The 21990-nt window shown below is 44.2% G+C and overlaps 1 protein-coding gene across 1 annotated transcript in view; it reads left to right on the top strand.

Annotated features, from left to right (window-relative positions):
* LOC138758213 (zinc finger protein 850-like) overlaps positions 1–21990 on the top strand; it is a 59242-nt gene that overhangs the window by 6023 nt on the left and 31229 nt on the right. Inside the window, 2 exon segments of the mRNA XM_069926819.1 lie at positions 1477–1637; positions 17410–18765. Coding sequence (XP_069782920.1) covers positions 17919–18765 — 847 coding nt within the window. The 5' untranslated portion in view covers positions 1477–1637; positions 17410–17918.

Raw genomic sequence — 21990 nt, 5'->3', positions numbered from 1 at the left:
AAAGCATTTTTAGAGAAAGTATTTAAAGGTTACACTTCCATTAGATCCAATGTTATTTTTATTAGGAATATTAAAATGTTTAGTTTAAAATTAAGGTTAACTATGTATCAAATTGAATTTTTACAAATGACTTTAGCTGTTTCAAGGAGATGTGTAGCTATTACTTGGAAGTCTGATATGGATTTGGGAATGTAGAGATGGCATACTGAAATGAGATCATGTAGTTCTCTTGAAAAAATAACATTTACATGATAAATATAATTTCTTTTTCAAAGTATGGAGCCCATATTTACAACATGTTGGTTCAAAAATTTTAAGCTCTCATAGCTTGTCCTGGTGGTGGGTCTTGGTTTCATGGCGGTTGATTTGAATTTATATATCCATTTATAATCTCATTTCTTTCTTTCTTAGGGGTATTAGGGAGGGATTAGGTTATATGCCATATGTTTTTCCATATATATATATATATTTATATAAAATTCATTATTTATTGAATGTACTGTGGTTTTACATTTTTAAATAAAATATTCAAAAAAAAGGAAGAGCCACTGATGTGCTTTCTTCATGATGCCATTAGTGTGTTGGGTCCAAGAAAGATACTCTGAGATAGTGACTTCCAAGAACCCTCTCTACCTCTGATCCGTCAATGATCATTGGATTATATATTTCTGGCCTTCCTTTCCTGAAGTCCACAATCATTTCCTTAGTTTTGGTGACTTTGTGTGTAAGGTAGTTATTGGTGCATCATTCAGCCAAATTTTCAATCTCCATCCTGTATACTGACTTATCCCCATCCTTTATACAACCCACTACTGTGGTATTGTCAGCAAATTTGTAGATATTGGTGTAAATTGAGTGGAGCAGGGAGTCTAAGAATACAGACTCAAATGTAGAAATAAAGGCAGTACATTCTGGAAATACTCAATCAGTCTGTCAGCACCTTTGGGGAGAGAAGCAGGGTTTCAGATTCATCTCTCAACTCTGCTCTGCTCTCAACTCTGCTCTGCTCTCAACTCTGCTCTGCTCTCAACTCTGCTCTGCTCTCAACTCTGCTCTGCTCTCAACTCTGCTCTGCTCTCAACTCTGCTCTGCTCTCAACTCTGCTCTGCTCTCAACTCTGCTCTGCTCTCAACTCTGCTCTGCTCTCAACTCTGCTCTGCTCTCAACTCTGCTCTGCTCTCAACTCTGCTCTGCTCTCAACTCTGCTCTGCTCTCAACTCTGCTCTGCTCTCAACTCTGCTCTGCTCTCAACTCTGCTCTGCTCTCAACTCTGCTCTGCTCTCCACCAACACTGCCTGAGCTGCTGAGAGTTCCAAAATTCTTTATCTCATATTTCCAGCATCTGCAGTTTTGTTTTATTTCTATCTAAAAATTGGAGCTTGAGGTCAGTGACTGAACTGAAGAGGGGTCATTCTGTAAGTGCCGATGTTTAGAAGATTGAGAAGTGATCTGATCGGCTTCTCTTGTGGATTGCAGATTGATGTGGATGGATGGAAAAGACAATGATTGGATCAAATGAGCTGGTCCTTTCTCTGCGCCATTCCAATAAGGATCCGTGACCTGACTGGTTGGGTCTTGGGCCTGACTGCTGCTGCCCTGTGGATATCAGTATCTTCTTGCCTGCTGGACAGCAAACAGTAAGTGTCTGTGAGGGCCTCGCTCCCCCAATTCCCTGCCTCAGATGCAGTGTTCTCATCCTCCTGTTCAAACCCCTTCCTTGGCCCTCACCCTCCATGGAATCTGCTCCAGTCATGAGGCTATAATTATTTGAGTTTCTGAAAAAGGGCTCAAAAAATTATGGAGGTCCCTTTCCATCCAGCACACAATATCTTTGACCCACTACCTTCAAGAAGGAAGTTAGGAGCATCAAAATCAGGGAAATAGCTTCTCCCTGCAGACTGTAGATTGATGAACAGTGTCCTGAAACTGAGTAAATGATCCCAAAATATTTAAACATTTATTTTAAATTTTATCTTGACATGTATATGTGTTTAATATGTACTGTGGACTGTACATGCACTGTGGTCCAGAGAAACATGGTGCAGTTGTATATTTAGAGTCAGATGATAATAAAGTTAAATTGAAAACAGAGCTGGACAGTACAGGCCCCACGATTACAATGTGCCCACCTATATAAATCTACTCAAGCATAAAATCATCCACTCTTCTACATCCATGTAGAGCAGGGGGCTAAGAGCACAGCCCTGTGGTGCTCCAGTACTGATGAAGTTTGTGGAGAAGTTCTTATCAATCTTCATTGATTGTGGTTTGGAGGTGAGGAAGTCACAGATTTCTCACTGGGGGATGAGGTTATAAAAGGAGGTGTTGGTACGTTGGCCTTCATGGTGCCTTGTGTTGTAGAGTGGTTGGGAAGTTATACACCATATTACTGAGGCCAAGGTTGGGGTATTGGGTGCAGTTTTAGTCACCAAACTACAGGAAAGGTATCAATGAGATTGAAAGAGTGCAGCGAAGATTTACAGGGATGTTGCCGAGACCTGAGGAACTTCGTAACACAAAGGTGAGGATTTTACTCCCTGGAGCGTCAGAAAGTCTGGGGAGATGTGATAGAGGTGTCTTAAATTATGAGGTTTATAGATAGACTACAATGCAAGCAAACTTTTTCCACTGAGGATAGGTGAGACCTGGGTTCAATTAAGAATACGTGCAGGAGTAGGCCATTTGGCCCTTCGAGCCAACACTGCCATTCACTATGATCATGGATGATCATCCACAATCAGTGACCCACTCTTGCCTTCTCCCCATATCCCTCGACTCCGCTATCTTTAAGAACTCTATCTAACTCTTTCTTGAAAGCACCCAGATAATTGGCCTCCACTTCCTTCTGAGGCAGAGCATTCTGCAGATCCACAACTCTGGGTGAAAAAGTTTTTCATTTTAAATAGCCTACCCCTTATTCTTAAACTGTGGCCTCTGGTTCTGGACTCCCCCAACATTGGGAACATGTTTCCTGCCTCTAGCGTTTCCAATCCCTTTATAATCTTGTGTTTCAATCAGATCCCCTCAGTTGCTTCAACCTTTCAACATATGACAGTTTCACCATCCTGTGAATTAACCTCGTTAATGTACCTCCTCAAATCTGGAGACCAAAACTGCACACAATACTCCAAGTGTGGTCTCAGCGTGGCCCTGTCCAACTGCAGAAGGACCTCTTTGCTCCTATACGCCACTCCCTTGTTATGAAGGCCAACATGCCATTAACTTTCTTCACTGCCTGCTGTACCTCCATGCTTACTTTCAGTGACTGATGAACAAGGTGTCTTGGGTAAATTTATACCTCTCATTTTGTTTGTTTTAGATTGGTCACAGTGTTTGAGCTACCGAAAGAAAATAGACACACACACAGCGAGAGCAGTTCAGTTTATACAAGGCTTTATTACTAAATCTAAAGCTGAATTCACACTACAATATAAGCCCTTCCCAATTATACTTATCAATGCCTGGACTGGTCCCAACTGCCAAAGCGAGGCGACGACTGCACACTTGTAGTAGGTTGTCTGGGCGCTGGTAGCAGCTTCTCCACCTCCCCGGACTGGGATGTTGGTTGGAATCTTGAAGTTCTTCTTGCTGAGAGATGTTGCCACCTCTTGGAGAGTCTCAAACTTCAGCAGTGGGACCATTGGCTTATATTACCCAAAAGTTGTTTACTTTAGATCTTATCTCTTTGAACAAATGATTTAATTATCTTCAAGGTCTGCGACCAACAAAAGTTGGATAATGTCTACTGATTCATATGCATCCCTGGGCCCCATAGAGTAAATTTAGATAATGTCTACTAATTCATATGCAACAAGCAGGTTCTCAGCCTTGCAGAAGCAAAGGCTGCAAAAGTAAGAAACATGGTTTAAATCTTCCATTACACAAGGACACCAAGATCTTGCTGTACTTCCCCTTTTCTTAACTTGGCACCATTCAGATAGTAATCTGCCTTCCTGTTCTTGCCACCAAAGTGGATCATCTCACATTTATCCACATTAAACTGCATCTGCCCACTCACCCAACCTGTCCAAGTCACCCTGCATTCTTATAACATTCTCTTTACATTTCACACTGCACCCAACGTTGTGTCATCTGCAAACTTGCTAAAATGTTACTTTTAATCCCTCCATATAAATCTTTATTATATATTGTAAATAGCTGCAGTCTCAGCACTAAACCTTGCAGTACCCCGCTAGTCACTGCCTGCCATTCTGAAAGGGACCTGTTAATCCTTACTCTTTGTTTCCTGTCTACCAACCAATTTTCTGTCCATGTCAGTACCCTACCCCCAATATCATGTGATTTAATTTTATCCATTAATCTATGTAAGACTTTATCAAAAGTTTTCTGAAAGTTCAGGGACGCTACATCCACAGGCTCTCCCTTGTCCAGTTTCATAATTAATTCTCAAAAAATCAAGAAGTTTAGTCAAGCATGATTTCCCATTTGTAAATCCATACTGACTCGGACCGATCCAGTTACTGCTATCCAAATATGCTGCTATTTCATCTTTTATAATGGACTCCAGCATCTTACCTACCACTGATGTCATTCCTGTTTTTTCTCTCCCTCTAATGGGATAACATTAGCTGTCCTCCAATCTGCAGGAACTGATCTTGAATCTAGAGAACATTGGAAAATGATTATTGGTACCCTGGGATACAGACCATTAGGTCCTGGGGATTTATCAGCCTTCAGTCCCATCAGTCTACCCAACACCATTTTCTGCCTAATGTGAATTTCCTTCAGTTGCTCCATTACCCCAGGTCCTCTGTCCACTATTACATCTGGGAGATTGATTGTGTCTTTCCTTGTGAAGACCAATCCAAAGTACCTGTCTGCCATTTTCTTGTTCCCTGTGGCACCTCTGGAGGCAGAGCTACAAAGGAAAATGCCTGCCTCTCGTTGAGATGAGCAGGAAACTTTTGTTCTCTTTTCAGCCCACTTTTATGTCACTTCTAGTTCAGCCGTCCCAAAACCAGAAGTAAAGTCATGACGTCCCCGGTGTGTTTCTCAGCTCTTGGGCTTCATCCCCGAGGTGGGGGGGGGAAATCCAGCACCATCTTAGCGCAGACCCCCGGGATGTGTGGTCGGCTGCCATTACGGGGATGATTTGCATGTGAAGCCCTGCCCACTAACTGCCACTACAGCCTCCCCCCATCCCCTCCCCCCCCCCCCCCCCCCCCCCCCCGAATCAATCCCTGGTATGATAGTCTGAGTCTTAGACTGTTTGGGAGGGCGACCACGGCAATGGAAACAGCACTGGCTCAGTAGTGTCCACATGGGCGGGTTTGAGCATATCCCTTATGTACAGCTCGTGTTTGTCCCCAGTGTCCAACAGCAAGGTGGACCCATTGTTTTCAAGCACTTTGTATCGTCTAATGTAGGGATGGGCAGCAGACAAACAATAGACATCGAGTCAAGATCCGCCAGGATGTGCATGAGTGGTGAGCCATGCCTTGTGGCTGAGACTGGATAGTGATGGAAACTTTGGAATTCTTGCGATGCCATAGTTTCAGCACTATTGGGTGGAGGTGGAAAGTTGGCCGGCCATAAACCAGCTTAGCTGATGAAACTTGCAAGTCCTTTTGTGGAGCAGTCCGTATTTCCAGCCTCACCCAGGGCAGTGTGTCCAACCACTTCGGGCCTGTGAAAGCACTCCACTAGTCCGTTGGCTTGCAGGTGGTAGGACATGGTGAAATGGAGTCCTGTGCTGCAGAGGCACAACAGTGTGGCCCTCTATCAGAGGTGATGTGTACAGGCACCCCAAAAAGTGCCACCAGGTAGATAAAAATATCCTGGAACAAGTGTCAGTTGTTATGTCAACCATTTCCGGCCAAAGATGTGGATGTGTTGGAATCTATGGGTGTTGGGAGGGAAATGCTGCACTGTGCTTTTGGTCTGCTTATGGACTTCGGCTGTTTGGTAAACCAGATAAGTTTTTGCCAGACAACCCATGCCAGACATATTTGGCTGCTATAAGTGTGACTGTAGTGCATATTGAGGGGTGTAACAGTCTGTGTATATGGTTGAAAAGTCTTTTGCACCACGACGTGGTAGAAAGGGCCGGGCTTTTCCTATCTGGGCCCATTATTGTGCTTTGCAGCTGGAGTCCTGTGACTGCGGTTCGGAAAGCTTGCACCTCCACATCCTCTTGCTGGGCCTTGACCAAAGCACTTATGTCCAAGACCCCCATGATGAAGAGGGCATCTGCAACGACGTTGTCTTTCCCTGACACATGCCGAATGTCCGAGGTGAACTCTGAGATGAAAACCAAATGTTGCTGTTGTCTCCCTATCCCTGAGTCCGATATTTTCTTTTTTAAAATTTATTTATACAACCAATTACATTACATATATTTCATTCACAATTAATCATACATGGCTTTTACAAGTTGAAAAAAAAGAAAAAATCCCTCCCCCCCCCCCCACCCACTCAATCCCCCCCCCCCCCCCCCGAAACCCTGAGGAAGAAAAAGAATAGAAATTCCCCTTCATGGTGTTTAAGGATATAGCACCACTCCCCTCTTCATACAGAATGTGGCTCATTGCCACAACGAGCGCATGAACTGCGGACAATGGACTCCAACACCCTTCCAATTTACTAGTCCATTACCTCATTCCAAATAGTTCCTTCTTATTAACTTAGCCTATTAAAAGGCAGAGTTCCAACAATATCTAATGCCTGTTGTAATTTATAAAAATGTACTTTATCATCTGATAGTACAATTTCCATCGTCGCTGGGTAGCATAACATAAACTCGTATCCCTTGCCTTTTTATCCTTACTTCATAATTTTACTAAATAATTTTCAAATTCTCCATAAATTTATGAAACCATGAAGAAAACTTCCTTCGTCACTGAAATCAATCATCTTGCTCAAATTCAATAATTGAATCTTACTTAAAGAATCACTTTCCTTGGCCCGATGCCATCTTGTCGAGGCAAAAGACTGATCAAACTTGCTGCTGTTCCAGCAACTCAACTCTAACGGGCCCTGGTCATCACTCCAGATCCAAAATTCTCTGAATTAAAGGCCTCTCTTCATATTTAAGAACAACACCTTCATCTGCTCCAGCAACAATCATTCTTTTTATCAGAGGCATATTAAGGGTAAATGGACTATTCTTGTATTTTGTATTAATATTTAGTTTCATTTAGATGATCAGTGGCACCCTTCACCTCACAGGTGTTACATCAATACAAAGCTTCTAATTTATTAGCCCATTGCCTCATTCCAAATAATCTCCTCTCATTTACTCAACCTATTAAAAGGCAAAGTTTCCACAAAATCTGATGCTTGTTTGCAATCCATAAAAAAATTATTTTTGCCATCTGGTAGTATAATCTTTATCGTTGCTGGCCCTTTTCCCCAAAGACTTCTCTTAACTTCGTTAAACTGTCTCCTCTTGGCCAACAACTTTTGGTAATATCCCGATAAAAGAAAACCTTCGAACCATGATATTCAAGTGGACTCTTTATTCTTACTTTTTCCGCTGCTAAGGCTAAAATCTTTTTCTCATCTCGATATTTTGAACACTTAATAACAATAGAGTGGGGTTTCTCAACTCATTATGGCGGGGGTCTGAGAACTTTCTATGTGCTTTTTCAATTTCAATTGGGCCTTCACATTTATTTACCCCCCCCCCCCCCCCAAGAATCTTTGGTATCCATCCTTGGAGAAACTGAATCATGTCATGGTTTTCTTCTCCTTCCTCCAACCCAACAATCTTAATGTTGTTCCTCCTACTAAAATTTTACATCTTATCCATTTTTTTCCTAAATTATCCTCCTCTCAACAATTTCTTCCATAACTTCAAATCTTCCAGCTTCTCCTTTATATTTCTAACCTTCCATTGAATTTTCATAACTTCCTGATTTTCTTTGCCTTTCTGTTCTTGTACTTGCATCATATTTGTTAATAACTGGTTGTATTTTTCTTTTATATTTTATATTTTTATTCTCCCCTATTTAAAGGTTTCTTTGTATTCTCATTGTCCATTTGGATCCGCATTTTGCTTACCATACTTTGTAATTCAAAATCGATATCGTTTTTATCCTTTTGGATTTATATTTAACTTGTTTAACATCTTTATACACTGAACATTGCAATCACTCATCTCACTCAAATTCAATGATCTGTCCTTGCTTAAGGAATTTGTTCCCTTGGCCCGGTGCCATCTTCCCCAGCCAACAGGCTAGAACGACTTGCTGCTGTTCCCAGCTAATAACTCTGTTAACTCAAGTGACCCTGGTCGTCACTCCAGATCCGGTGTTTTCTCTGCACAAAGGCTTCTCTTCACTTCCAAGAACAACACCTTCATTGCTCCAGCAACAACACTTTTCTTCAAAGGCATTTTAAAAGGCAAATGGACTATTCTTAGATTTTTCCTTCATATCTTAATCTTTGTTTATTTAATTTAAACAATAATTTTCTTGTATTTTCCCTGGAGTGTTGGGACCCCATGTCCTACGTCCTCTGCGTCACATAACTCCCCCTGAGTCTAATATTTTAGACGGGATGTAGGTCGGGTTTGTGGTCAGTGAATGAAATTAACTACCGTCCCTTCAGGAGATGGCAGAAGTGTTTCATGGCCATGTAAAGCGCCAACAGTTTCTGATCAAAGACACTGTATTTAAGTTCTGGGGCACGTAGATGGCGGCTGAAAAAGGCAAGTGGCTGCCAGTGGCCATCAACTCGCTGTTCCAGGACTGCTCTTACTGCTGTTTTGGTGGTGTCTGATGTCAGTGTGAGTGGGGTGTCCACATGTGAGTGTGCGAGCATGGTTGCTTTGGCTAGTCCCTCATTAGCTTCCTGGAATGCTGTCTCTGCTTCAGGCATCCATGTTAAGAGTTTTTGTTTGCCGGTCAATGGGTGGAAAAGTGGACGTAATATCTTGGCAGCCTTGGGGATAAAATGGTGGTAAAGGTTTACCATGCCTAAAATCTCTTGTAAATCCTGATGGTGGAGGGCCGTGGGGTCCTGGACGACTGACACTTCAGTCTGCAATGGGGCTGCTCTGGAGGATGTGACTCTGTGCCCTAAAATGTCAATGGTCTCCTTACCGAAGTCGCACTTTTCCGGGTTGACAATAAGTCCGGAATCATGGAGCTTCTGGAATAGGAGTCTGAGATGCTGGACATGCTCTTCCTCCTTAGTGCTGGCTACCAGGATATCATCCAGGTAGACGAAAATGAAAGGTAGGTCTCTGGAATCTGCGCCCATTAGGCGTTGAAAGGTTTATGCCGCATTTTTCAAACCAAATGGCATCATCAGAAATTCAAACAGCCCGAACAGTGTTTTAATGGCTGCCTTGGGCTCATCATCTGGGTGTACGGGGATTTGGTGGTAATTTTTCACGAGGTCCACTTTGGAAAAGAACTGTTTCTCATGCAGATTCGTGGCGAAATCCTGAATGTGCAATCTGGTACAGTTGCTCTGTTCAGTCTCTGATAGTTTCTGCATAGTCGCCAACCCCCAGCTGCTTTAGGAACCACATGTAGGGGAGACGACCAGGAGCCATTGGAACGTTTGACGATGCCCGGCTCTTCCATCATTTTAAATTCCTCTTTGGCTTGTTGTAAATAGTCGGGGGAAATCTCCTCACTTTGACATGAATGGGTTCATCACATAATATTGGATGTTGTGTGACGGGGTGTTCAAATGAAAATCCAGTGTAGACTTTAGGAAACTCATTTAGGACCTTTACAAACTTGACCGTAGACAGGGTCTGTATGCGCAGGGCTGGCTGTTTACAAGGTGAAAGTGGGCATGTCTGGAAAGTGGAGGCATGGACTAACCGCCGTCCCCTCACATCAATAAGTCGGTTGTTGGTCCTCAGGAAATCTGCTCCCAGGGTCGGTTTACATACGGCCAAATCATGAAATCCCACTGGTAAGTTGAGTCCCTCAGTAGCAAATGGACTGACCTGGTGCCGTAGCTGGGTATAGGTGTCCTGTTTGCTGTGAGTAGGTTGGTCTGCTTGGCCCTGGCTTCTTATTCAAAGGTGTTTGATGGCAGGATGCTACGTTTGGCTCCCATGTCAACTAAAATTCTGTTGTAGCAGAATTTTTGGGAACTCTGCAAAGTCTGTCCATTTTGTTTGTCACAGCCTATTTCAGACATGAACAAGGCGACTTCGCGGGGGAGGCTTTCTAAGAATGTGGCCTTGAACATTAGGCACTTGGGGTGTCTGTCAGGTAGTGTGAGCATTTCGGTCATTAGTTCTGAGGGGAACCTGACCCAAGTTCGTTAAGATGTAGGAGATGCGTGCCTTTCTCCAGCTCGGTCTTGGTGAAAGCCTCATACTGACCTTCAGCTGGGGGATTGCTTAGGAAATATTCAACTTTAGTGGCCGACTCCTCGTCCAGCGATGTGACAACGTGCCAAATTTTCTGGCAATATTGAGGAGGTTGAATTGTGCCTCTGCCTGAATGAATCAGTGCATGGACTGTGTGGCCAGAATGCTGGTAGCTTAATGGCAACTGCGCTCAGTGCTGGTTCACCAGCCCTTGTATTGGGTTCAGATATATATGAACTGGTGGGGTCATCAATCTGGCACCTCTGGAGGCAGAGCTACAAAGGAAAATGCCTGACTCTCATTGAGATGAGCAAAAAACTGTTATGTCACTTACAGTTTGGCTATCCTGAAACCGGAAGTAACATCATGATTTTCTCAGCTCGTGGGCTTCGTCCGTGTGGTGGTGGTTCAGCGCAGACCCCTGGGACGTGTGGTTGGCCGCCATTACTGGGACGTTTCGCACGTGAAGTCCTGCCCCCGGCTACCACTACATTCCCCATAATAATTTCACCAATTTCTGTCTTCAAAGGCCCAACTTTGATCTTAACTAATTTTTTACTTTTCACATACCTAAAGAATCTTTTAGTATCCTTTATATTCTTGGCCAGTTTACCTTCGTACCTTATCTTCCCTCCCATATTGCCTTTTTAGTTATCTTCTGTTGCTCTTTAAAGGTTTCCTGATCCTCTGGTTTCCTGCTAATCTTTGTTATGTTATACTTCTCTCTTATTTTTCCCTTGTCAGCCACGGTTACCCCAATTCCCCTGAGAATCTTTCTTCCTCTTTGGAATGAGCTGATCCTTCTGTATTATTCCCAGAAATACCTGCCATGTTCCACTGTCGTCTTGCTTGGGTATCGTTCCAGTCAACTTTGGCCAGCCCCTCATGGCTCCATAGCCCCCTTTGTTCAACTGTAATATTGATATTTCTCATTTTCCCTTCTTCTCAAATTGTAGATTGAAAAGTATCATATTATGGTCATTACCTTCTAATGGCTCCTTTCTAATGGTCCCTTATCAAATCTGGTTCATTACACAACACTAAATCCAGAATTTCCTTTTCCATAGTAGGATCTAGTACAAGCTGCTCGAAGAATCCATCTCAGAGGCACTCCACGAACTCTCTTTCTTGGGATCCAGTACCAATTTTCCCAGTCTACCTGCATGTTGAAACCCCCCATAATTACCAGTGAAAGGTGAAAAGTTTAAGGAAACATTTTGGGGGAACTTCTGCACACAGCAAATGCTGAGAATGTGGAAAGTGCTGCCAACTGAAGTGGGGAATTTGGACTGAATTTTGACATTTTACAAAAAACATGTGTGTCGGTACATGGATAGGTGTATGAATTGCTTTGGTCTTGGTGCAGATCCTTGTAGGGGCCTCACTCCCCCAATTTCCTTCCTCATATTCAGTGTTCTTATCCTCTTGTTCAAACCCTCTCCTTGGCCCGAACCCCCTCACTCAATGGAACCTTCTCCAATCCATTCTTTGAGTTGCTGAACTAGGGGTCAAAGGATTATAGTCAACCTTTTCCATTCCAACATGCAGTATCTTTGACCCAGGTAGAGGAGCATCAAAATCAGGGGAATAGCATCTCCCCGCAGACTGTAGATTGATGTACAGTGTCCTGAAACTAAGTAAATGATCCTAAAGTATTTAAACATATTTATTTTAAATTGTATCTTGATGTGTATATGAGTTTAATATGTGCTGTGGATCGTGTGTGCACCATGGTCCAGAGAAATGTTGGCCATTTGTATATTTACAGTTAGATGATAATAAACTTAAATCGAAAACAGAGCTGTACAGTACAGGCCCCACTTCTGCAAAGTTGTGCCCACTTACATAAACCTACTCAAGCATAGAACCATCCACTTTTCTACATCCATGTGCCTATTCAAGAGTCTTTTAAATGTCCCTATTATACCAGGCTCCAACACAACCATTGACAATACTTTCAAGCACCCACTGTGCTGGGAAAAAGGTGCCAGCTGTCCACTTCATCCATTCAACTGGTAATTGGATCTATGACCCTCTGAAACCTCTGCACTCCTCCACCTGTGTCCCCATTTTGCATCCACACATCCCTTCCCTTTTCAGAGTGGAGATGTAACCAGTTGTATGCTGAATCCCTGTAGTTTGTCCTATCGATTCATGATTTGGATGGAGACATGCATAGCGTAATGAGTAATTTTGTAAACAGCCACACAATTGGTGGTGGAGTGGACAGTGCAGTAGAGTGTCCCTGAATGGGGCAATACAGGTTGTGGAAGGTCTACTGTGCTTGCCTTCAGTGACCAAGGCACAGAGTACAAATGTTGAGATGTCGTGTACCATATGTTGGTTCGTCTGCAGTTCTGGTCACCACACTAGAAGGAAGGAGAGATTAAACCAGACAGTGTATAGAATAGGTTCACAGGGATGATGTCTGGAATAGAGGGTCAGAATTGTAAGGAGAGACTGGATTGAGCACTTTCCTGTTTCCTTGGAGTGAGGGAGGAAGAGGAGGGTCGTAAAGTATGAGCGACTCAGACTGAGTTGATAAATGGTCTGTTCCCCATGATAGGAGTGTGTGAAACTAAGGAGAGCAGGTTGAAGTTGGGAGGGAGGTTTAAAGGGGATCACAGCTGGGCAGATTGTGGAAGGTCTGGTGTGCTTGCCTTCACTGACGAAGTCACAAAGTACAACGTCAGGACATCATGTTCCAGATGTACAAAACATTGGTTTGTATGCAGTTCTAGTAACCACACCAGAGGGAAGGAATGATTGAACCCAGTATGCAGAGAATGTTCACAGGGATATTGTCTAGAATAGAAGGCCAAAGTTGTAAGAAGAGACGAGATTGGGTGCTTTCCTGTTTCCCTGGATTGAGGGAGGAAGAGAGGGGGCATAAATTATGAGTTTCTCAGACCACATTGATAAATGGTCTGTTTTCCATGATAGGAGTGTGTGAAACTGAGGAGAGCAGGTTGAAGGTGAGAGGGAGAAGGTTTAAAAGGGGATCTGGAGGGTAAATGGTGTCTGGTCTGAGCTGCCAGAGATGATTGAGGCAGGAATAGTGTCGACATTTGAGAGGCATTTGGGCAGGTTGTTGAATGAGCAGGGCATGGAGGGATTTGGGATTAATGCAGGGAAGTGAGATGAGTGTGGACAGGGGTGTGAAATATAAAGTGTTCACAATCACTACTCTGGAGACAAAGTCTTGGAGAACAGGTTCAGCTTTATTTCGAGTCTGTAGAGTCGGGTGTCCCTGGTCTGGAGACACACCAGAGGTTCAGAATCATCACTCCTTTGTACAGTCCCGCGCTCAACATCACCCCACCTTCATTTACCTTCTTCCAATCAGAATCCCAATACATTACTCCCTTCCATCAATCCAGGTATCACTCAGTTCCTCCCTCTTCATACATCGCGTGTTATATTAATTAGTTCATTCCCTCCTTAGGGGCATCGAAGTTGATATTCATGTCTCTATTAAGCAAGCGCAGTACTGGCTTTAGGCTACCTTAGGTCACTGTACCAGCCTGAACCAGATCCTTGCATCCTTGGGGCTCCTGATAGGAAGGGGCCCACTAGCTAGTACTGTCTACTCTCAAGCTCTAATCTACATACTTTGCATTCCTTTACTTTTCACAGAATGGTGCGAGTTTAATCACTTTCAACCATTTTTCACAGGGGTGTCTGTCAGCAGATACGTGGTGGGCCAAAGGGCCTTTTTCAACACTGTACAGCTCTGTAATGATGATACTACACCACTGCCTGTAGGGGTTTTGACTGCCAGGGCCATCAGCTGTGTGCTTGGCTCATTAAACCCTTGGCCATAATCTTTGGATGTATCCACTTTGACCCAGCTGTTAGTCATCGCTCCTCACATTATCCGAGATGTTTCACCAATTTACCACAGCTAAGAAGTTTATTCAAAGTGGCGTTGGGCAAAGGGGATATCCTCGTCCATCAGGCTTGTTTTAGAATGTTTCGGAGGAGTTTCTGAATGTTCTTCATATCTTAAGGCTCAGGCCAAAAATGTTGGTCATCTATCTTTACCTCGTAAGGATGCTGTCAGCCTGAACCCTTTCCCTCAACCACCCTCTATGGGAAATTGAAATTCTTCCCCAGATCTCCTCAAAACCTCTTCTTCCTCTCCTTAAACCTCTGTCATGAGCAATAGTGTTTTATTATCTTGCTTCTCTCTGCATCTGTGTACGGTCCCCTTCACCCTTTTCTGCTGCTAGAACCACAGATCAACAGAGAAAGCTGGCCCTTTGGTCCTTCTCGTCTGTGCCAAACAATTATTCTGCCTGGTCCCACGGACCAGCACCAGTCCATAGTTCTCCATACCCCTCCTATCCCTGTCCACATTTTCCTTGAATGTTAAAATGAGCCTGCATTCACCAATTCAAATGGCAGCTGCTTCCTCACTCCCATCACTCTGTGTGTGAAGAAGTTCCCTGTAAACCTTTCCACTTTCACCCTTTACCCATGTCCTCTGGTTTGTCTCTAATCTACCCTCTCTGGAAAGAGCCTAGTTGCATTTAGTCTGTCTATGACCCTCATAGTTTTGCATACCTCTATCAAATCTCCCCTCATTCTTCTGTGCTTCAGGAAATAAAATCCTAATTTGTTTAAACTTTCCCTGTAACTCAGTTCTCGAAGTCCAGGAGACATCCTAGAAAATCTTCTCTGCACTCTTTCAGTCTTATTGATAACTTTCCGGTAGCAAGGTGACCAAAACTGCACACAATACTCCAAGTTTGGCTTCACTAATGTCTCATACAACTTTACCATAAGATCCCAACTCCTTTCGTCAATACTTTGATTTACGAAGGCTCATATGCCAAATGCCCTCTTTACTACCCAATCTGCCACTTTCAGGGAATTTTGAATCTCTATTTCCAGATCCCTCTGTTTTACCATACTCTTCAGTGCCTGATCATTTACTGTGTATGTTCTACCTTGCTTTATTCTTCCAAAGTGCAACACCTCACACTTGTCTGCATTAATTTCCATCAGCCATTTTTCAGTCCTTTTTTTTTCCAGCTTGGTGCAGATCCCTCTGCTAACTAAAAGCTTCCTCTCTGTTTACAGTGCCTCCAATATTTGTGTTATTTGCAAACTTGCTGATTCAATTTATCACATTATCATCCAGATCATTCATATAGATGACAAATAACTATGGTCCCAGCACTGATCCCTGAGGCACACCTGAGAAGCAATCATCCACTACCACTCTCACTTCTCCTTCATACCCAATGTTGAATCTAGTTTACTACCTTACCATGAATACCGAGCATCTCAGTCTTCCTGACGAACCTCCCATGTGGGATCTTGTCAAAAATCTTAGTCCACACAAACAACGTCCATAGCCTTTCCTTCATCAAGTTTCCTGCAAACTTCCTCGTAAGACTTTATAAGATTAGTTAAACATGACCTCCCACGCACATAGCTATGTTGACTATTCATAATCAACTCCAGGCTATCTAAATACTTCTATATCCAATCTCTTAGGATATCTTCCAATAATTAACCTACGACTGACATCAATCTCATAGTCTATAATTTCCAGTATCTTTAGAGCCTTTTAAACAACAAAACAACAATGAGCTACCCTCTAATCTTCCAGCATCACACTCGTGGCTAAGGACTTTAAATATTTCAGTCAGGCCCCCTTCAATTTCTACACTGGTTTTCCTCAATGCTTGACAGAATATCACCCTCATTTGCTTATAGACAGCAAGCACCACCTCCTCTTTAATCAGTATAGATTCCATGACCACACTGCTTGATTTGCTTATGTCCCTCTATTCTATGCCCATTTACTGAGTGAATACAGATGAAAAAAATATTAAGATGTCCCCCATCTCGAATGGACCCATACAAGCTGACAACTCTGATCTTCAAGGGGACCAATTTAGTCCTTTACTATCCTTTTGCTCGAAATCTACCTGAAGAAACACTCAGGATTTTCCTTCACATTTTCTGCCAAAGCAACCTGATGTCTTTTAACCTTCCTGATTTCTTTCTTGAGGTTTTTCTTGCATTTCTTATACTCCTCAAGTCCCTATTTGCTCCATGTTGTCTATTACCTGATATATACCTCTCTACTTATGAACCAGGTCCTCAATAACCCTTGAAAACCATGGTCCCTTTGCCTTCTAACCTTGCCTTTAATCCTGACTGGAAACACATAAACTCTACTCTCAAAATTTCACCTTTCAAGGTCCTCCATTTACATAGAACAATGCAACACAGTACAGGCCATTCAGCCTTGATGTTGTGCTGACCCATATATTCCCTGCCAGAAAGAAAGTACTTAAACCCTCGAAACCCATAACCATCTATTTTTCTTTCATCCTTGTGTCTGTCTATGAGTCTCTTAAATGCCCACAATATTTCAGCTTCCACCATGTCTGCGTGGGTTTCCTCCGGGTGCTCTGGTTTCCTCCCACTATTCGAATCATATCAGAGGTTGTAGATTAACTGGATGTAATTGGGTGGCAAGGACAAGTGGGCTTAAAGGGCCTGTTACCTTGCTGTATGTCTAAATAAAAGCAGGGATGTTGAGACTTTATGAAGCATTGGTGAGAGCACAGATTTGGGCTCCATATCAAAGGAAGGGTGTGTTGGCATTGCAGACGGACCAGAGGAGGTTTACAAGGATGGTCCCTGGAGTGAAAGATTTTCGATTAAGGAAAATTCAAAGGCTCTGGGATTGTACTCACTGGGGTTTAGACGAATGAGGGTAGGGGTCTCATTGAAACCCATGGAATACAGAAAGGCCTGGATATAGTGGACATGAAGTGAATGTTTCCTGTGGGTAGAGGAGTCTGCATCCAGAGGGCACAGCCTTGGAATATAAAATGTCCCTTTAGAACAGAGAGGAGGAATTTCTTTACACAAATGGTGGTGAATTTGTGGAATTCATTATAGTCAGTGGCTGTGGAGGTCAATTCATTGGGGATATATAAGGCAGAGGTAGGATGGGAATCAAGGTGGGGGTGAGAAGGCAGAAGAATGGTGTTGAAAATGATACTAAATCAGCCATGATGGAATTATGGTTGAGTTTGATGGGCCGAATAGACTAATCCGCTTATGATCTTATTGTGTTACAGTCGGGAACAGACATCGCGTCCGTGAACCTTGCAGCATCGGGAGACGTTTCCTCGCTTGGATTTTAAATCGGTCCCTGTCAGAAGCAACCCCAGCTCTTAGTGCCCGGACATCACTCTTCCTACCTGCATTTCCAAGGCAGGGGTTTGCTCGCCACCCACGAAGCGCCCAATAATGCCCCACATTCAGCAAAGGGCTCTGCAGCCTCAATTCTGAACACCTGGGGAGTTGGCAAAGCATCCTGGGTAAGGTGCTTATTAGGATCTGAAGCCAATTTGACAAAGTGAGCAGAGTGCAGCACCGTGTCCAGCAACGGAGGGCTCTGGTGGTTTCGGGGCTTACAATGCCCAGCTAGAGGACACATCTCCCCGCGTCCAGTCCCAGCTTTGGTATTGATTTAACCCACTGCCTGGCTCTCTGGGATCTTCCATCAGGCTGAGCACATGCTGTGCACCCTGGGGCAGGTCTGCATTGATTTATTCCCTGGTCACACCTTCTCATCCCCACAGCAATGAACCCGGTTCAATGCTCCGACTGTGGGCAGAATTTTAAAAGACCAAGTGAGTTAAAGAAACACCGAATGTTCCACACCGGGGAGAGGCCCTTCACCTGCCTTGAGTGCGGAAAGGGGTTCACCCAGTCCTCCAACCTTCTGACCCACCAGCGGATCCACACTGGGGAGAGGCCATTTGTGTGCCTCGAGTGCGGAAAGGGATTCTCCCGGTCCTCCCACCTGTTGACCCACCAGCGGGTCCACACCGGGGAGAGGCCATTCACCTGCCCTGAATGCAGGAAGGGCTTCACTCAGGTCTCCCATCTGCTGACTCACCAGCGGGTCCACACCGGGGAGAAGCCGTTTACCTGCTCCGAGTGTGGGAAGGGGTTCACCCAGGTGTCTCACCTGCTGAAGCACCAGCGGGTCCACACTGGGGAGAGGCCGTACATCTGCCATGAATGTGGGAAGGGCTTCTACCAGTCCTCCGACCTGTTGACCCACCAGTGGGTCCACACCACGGAGAGGCCTTTCACCTGCTCCGAGTGCGGAAAGGGCTTCACTGAGTCCTCTGACCTGCGGACCCACCAGCGGGTCCACACTGGGGAGAGGCCGTTCACCTGCTCCGAGTGTGGGAAGGGGTTCACCCGGTCCTCCCATCTGCTGAAACACCAGCGGGTCCACACCGGGGAGAAGCCATTTGTTTGCCCTGAGTGCGGGAAGGGCTTTTCCCAGTCCTCCAACCTGCTGACCCACCAGCGCATCCACAACAGGGAGAGGAAATTCGTCTGCCCTTAGTGTGGAAGGGGGTTCGCCCGGTCCTCCAACCTACTAACCCACCAGTGGGTCCACACAGGGAGAGGCCGTTCAACTGTTCTGAGTTCAGCAAGGAGTTTACACAGTCGAACAACCTGATAAAACACTAGTGAGTTCACCCATAAAGTTTTCAGAAGGTGGAATATTTAAACATCACTCACTCAAACATCAGGAGGGACTGGAATTTTGTGGTCATTGAGGCAACAAATCAAAGCAGGTTTTGGTATTGTCAATTTGCAGCTTGTTTTCGGGTTCAAGTTTATTGTCAAGTATTACGTTCCAGACAGCAACAATAGAAATGAGCCCAGGCAGTGTGATATTTAAAATAATATTTTAAATTATTAATTAACAATAGTATAACACCTTAACTAATTTATCTAAACTTATCCCTAACTATGCGTGAATATACTTTTGTGTTTGTGGATACCCAAATCTCGGAAGAAAGTTCAAAGTTCAGTCTCAGAAAATCCCAGTGTTGACATGTAGATTTTTAATCATTGCGACTTGCAGCCTTAGATGGACAAGACACGCGGGCCTTAGATGGACACAACACGTGGGTGTGAGAAAATGCAAAGCAGTTCACAAAGTAGGTGAGAGATACCAAGGTGGCAAGATTGCTTATAAACTCATGAAATCCTTGTTGAAGGGCTTCCATATCAATGCCCTTTTTAGACGGATGGCAACCAAAACTTCCCTCTTCTTTGGCGTAGGGGGACACAAACCAAATGATGCTCACAAACCTTCCATAAACCCTTTCGTGGATCAGCCATTCCAAGTGACCCTCTCAATGGTTATAATTCAAACGCAGTATTTTCCTATTTCTGGAGCCCTTTCCTTGGGTCAGCCGTTCAGTGACCTTCACTGTTTGGTCACAGAATGGTATTCTCATTCTCCTCTAACATGGAGAAATCAGACACTGTCTATCACCACTCAAGGCCACATTGAGCAGTTTCCCCTCTTTTATTTTTAAAATATTTTTATTGATTTGGTAATTAATATAAGTTACATAACCTCTATAATGCAATACAGAATATGAATCATAAGTGATTTATACATTGTCTTGTACATAATGCTCAAATAAAATGGAAATTGCCTTATAAAAATGTCATATTCTAATATTATGGTGTAGCGATGTGCTGCACAGAGCTAGGGCAAACAGACATATTCAGTCAGAGCTGTAGTTTAAAACTTGTTTTATCCGTGTTCACTCGACCAGCTTTTATGCACTTCTCGTTCCCGGTCCTCTCACGGAAGTGTTGTCGCCCACTCATACAAAAGATTTTTAGCACTTGCAGGTTTTGCTCTGAGATGAAAAGGAAGGGGAAAGCCAGGTGCCATTTTGAGTGAGGATCTCCTTAGCTGCATGTGGCTGCTATTTGCACCAGTTCAACCATGTACTTAATGGGCTGCCCCATGACCTCCCTCCAGAACTGGCATTACAGTCCCCAGTGGCCAAGGTCTGAGTGAGTCTCTGTGCAGTCTGCCCCTGGGCTGAGGTGGCTGGACCTCCACCGGTTGAGTCAAGTCCACATGGGCTGATTGGAGTTGGTCTAACTTAAAAACCTCCTCCCCCCCCCCCCCCCCCATGACTAAGATGTACTTGGACCTGTTATTCTTGATCACCTTGAACAGCCCTTCCTACGGTCACTGCAAAAGTGTCCATTGTGGCCCCCTCTTCTAACAAACATGAACTCAGGTCCGGATGCAATCATATTGTGAAGTTAGTATGGGGGGGGGTGGGGGATGTTGCCGAGCCGCTCACATAACCTGTCCAGGACTACTGCAGGTTCTCCTTCCTGCTCCTGCAGGGCTGGTATGAATTCGCTGGGAATGACCGTGGTGATCTGCAGATCAGCTCGGCTGATGAGGTGTTCAGGTCTTCCTTGGAGGCCATGTGGATTCCAAGAAGGACCCAGGGAAGTTCATCTACCCAGTTGGGCGCTTGCAGGCGAGCCATGAGCACTGTCTTCAGATGCCTGTGGAAATGCTCTACTAACCTGTTTGACTGCGGATGGTATGCATTCAGATGGTGGAGCTGCGTTCCCCAGCTGGCTATAGCTGACCACAGGCTGGAGGTGAATTGTGCACCTTTATCGAATGTTATGTGGACCGGTAGTCTGAAATGTGCCACCCAGGACATGATCAGTGCCTGGGCATAGAACTCAGCAGTCGAGGCAGTGAGCAGGGTTGCCTCCGTCCATCTGGTGAAGTGATGGACTATGGTGAGGAGGTACCGTGCAAGTGGGCAGATTTCTTCAGCGTTTCCCTTGAGTAGGTCTGGAGGGAGGAAGGGTGGGTGTTGTTGGACAGGCTGAGGAGCACACTGCAGAATTATGGGAAGGCCTCAGAGTATAAGATAAATCTGGACAGGAGTGACTTCATGCCTTTTATGAAGGGGGATTTTCGACAATACCAACAGAGAAGTCAATTTTCATGACGACTGGAAGGCTTTGAATATCTGGGGTAAAATGCAGATAAGATTTGTGCAATTTATACAAACTCAATTATCTCTCTTTGCTCTGGAAGATTGAGGAGGACCTTGGTAGATGGAGAACTCCACCCATAACTTTGGTGGGCAGAGTTAACTGTTAAAATGAAGGTGATGCCAAGGCTACATTATCTATTTCAGTCGTTTCCCATTCCATTATCCAAGGACTATTTTAAGATGCTCAATGGATGTTCCTGTGGAATGACAAAGTGGCTAGCATCTCCATGGAAAAGTTGACGGGATTATAAACTGGGGGTTTAAAATTGCCAGATTTAAAAAAATATTACTGGGTGGCCCAGGCGAGGTTTATCACCTCACTCTTTGAGGAAGGCCTGCCCCCCCCCCCCCTCCCCCCAACTGGGCACAAATTGGACGACATGTAGTAGATAAGTCTATAAATAAATGAGACACAATTCATTTCAAAGAAAATGTATAACCCCATACTAAAAAGTACTTCAAACATAGCAAAGAATAAATTAATGTATTGGATTGAAGGTGGGGATATTTCCCAAAACACCCTTGATCCAAAGCAACTTGATACCCATGACTCTGGACAATAAGATCCTGGACACCTGGTGCCAGAAAGGATCAGGTGTATCGAGGATTGTTACAAGCGAGGGCATCTCATGTCATTTGAGCAATTAAGGAATAGATATGATTTGTCTGATCGAACATTCTTCTGCTATCTGCAAACAAGATCTTTTTTGAGGGACAAATTGGGACCATCTATGACCTGCCTATGTGTAGTGACATGGAGATTCTAATTCAAAGAGGGAATGTGTGGAA

This window comes from Narcine bancroftii, chromosome 3, assembly GCF_036971445.1.
Source record: "Narcine bancroftii isolate sNarBan1 chromosome 3, sNarBan1.hap1, whole genome shotgun sequence".
NCBI lineage: Eukaryota > Metazoa > Chordata > Chondrichthyes > Torpediniformes > Narcinidae > Narcine > Narcine bancroftii.
The sequence above is the reverse complement of the archived record's forward strand: the minus strand, read 5'-3'. Positions and strand labels throughout refer to the sequence as shown.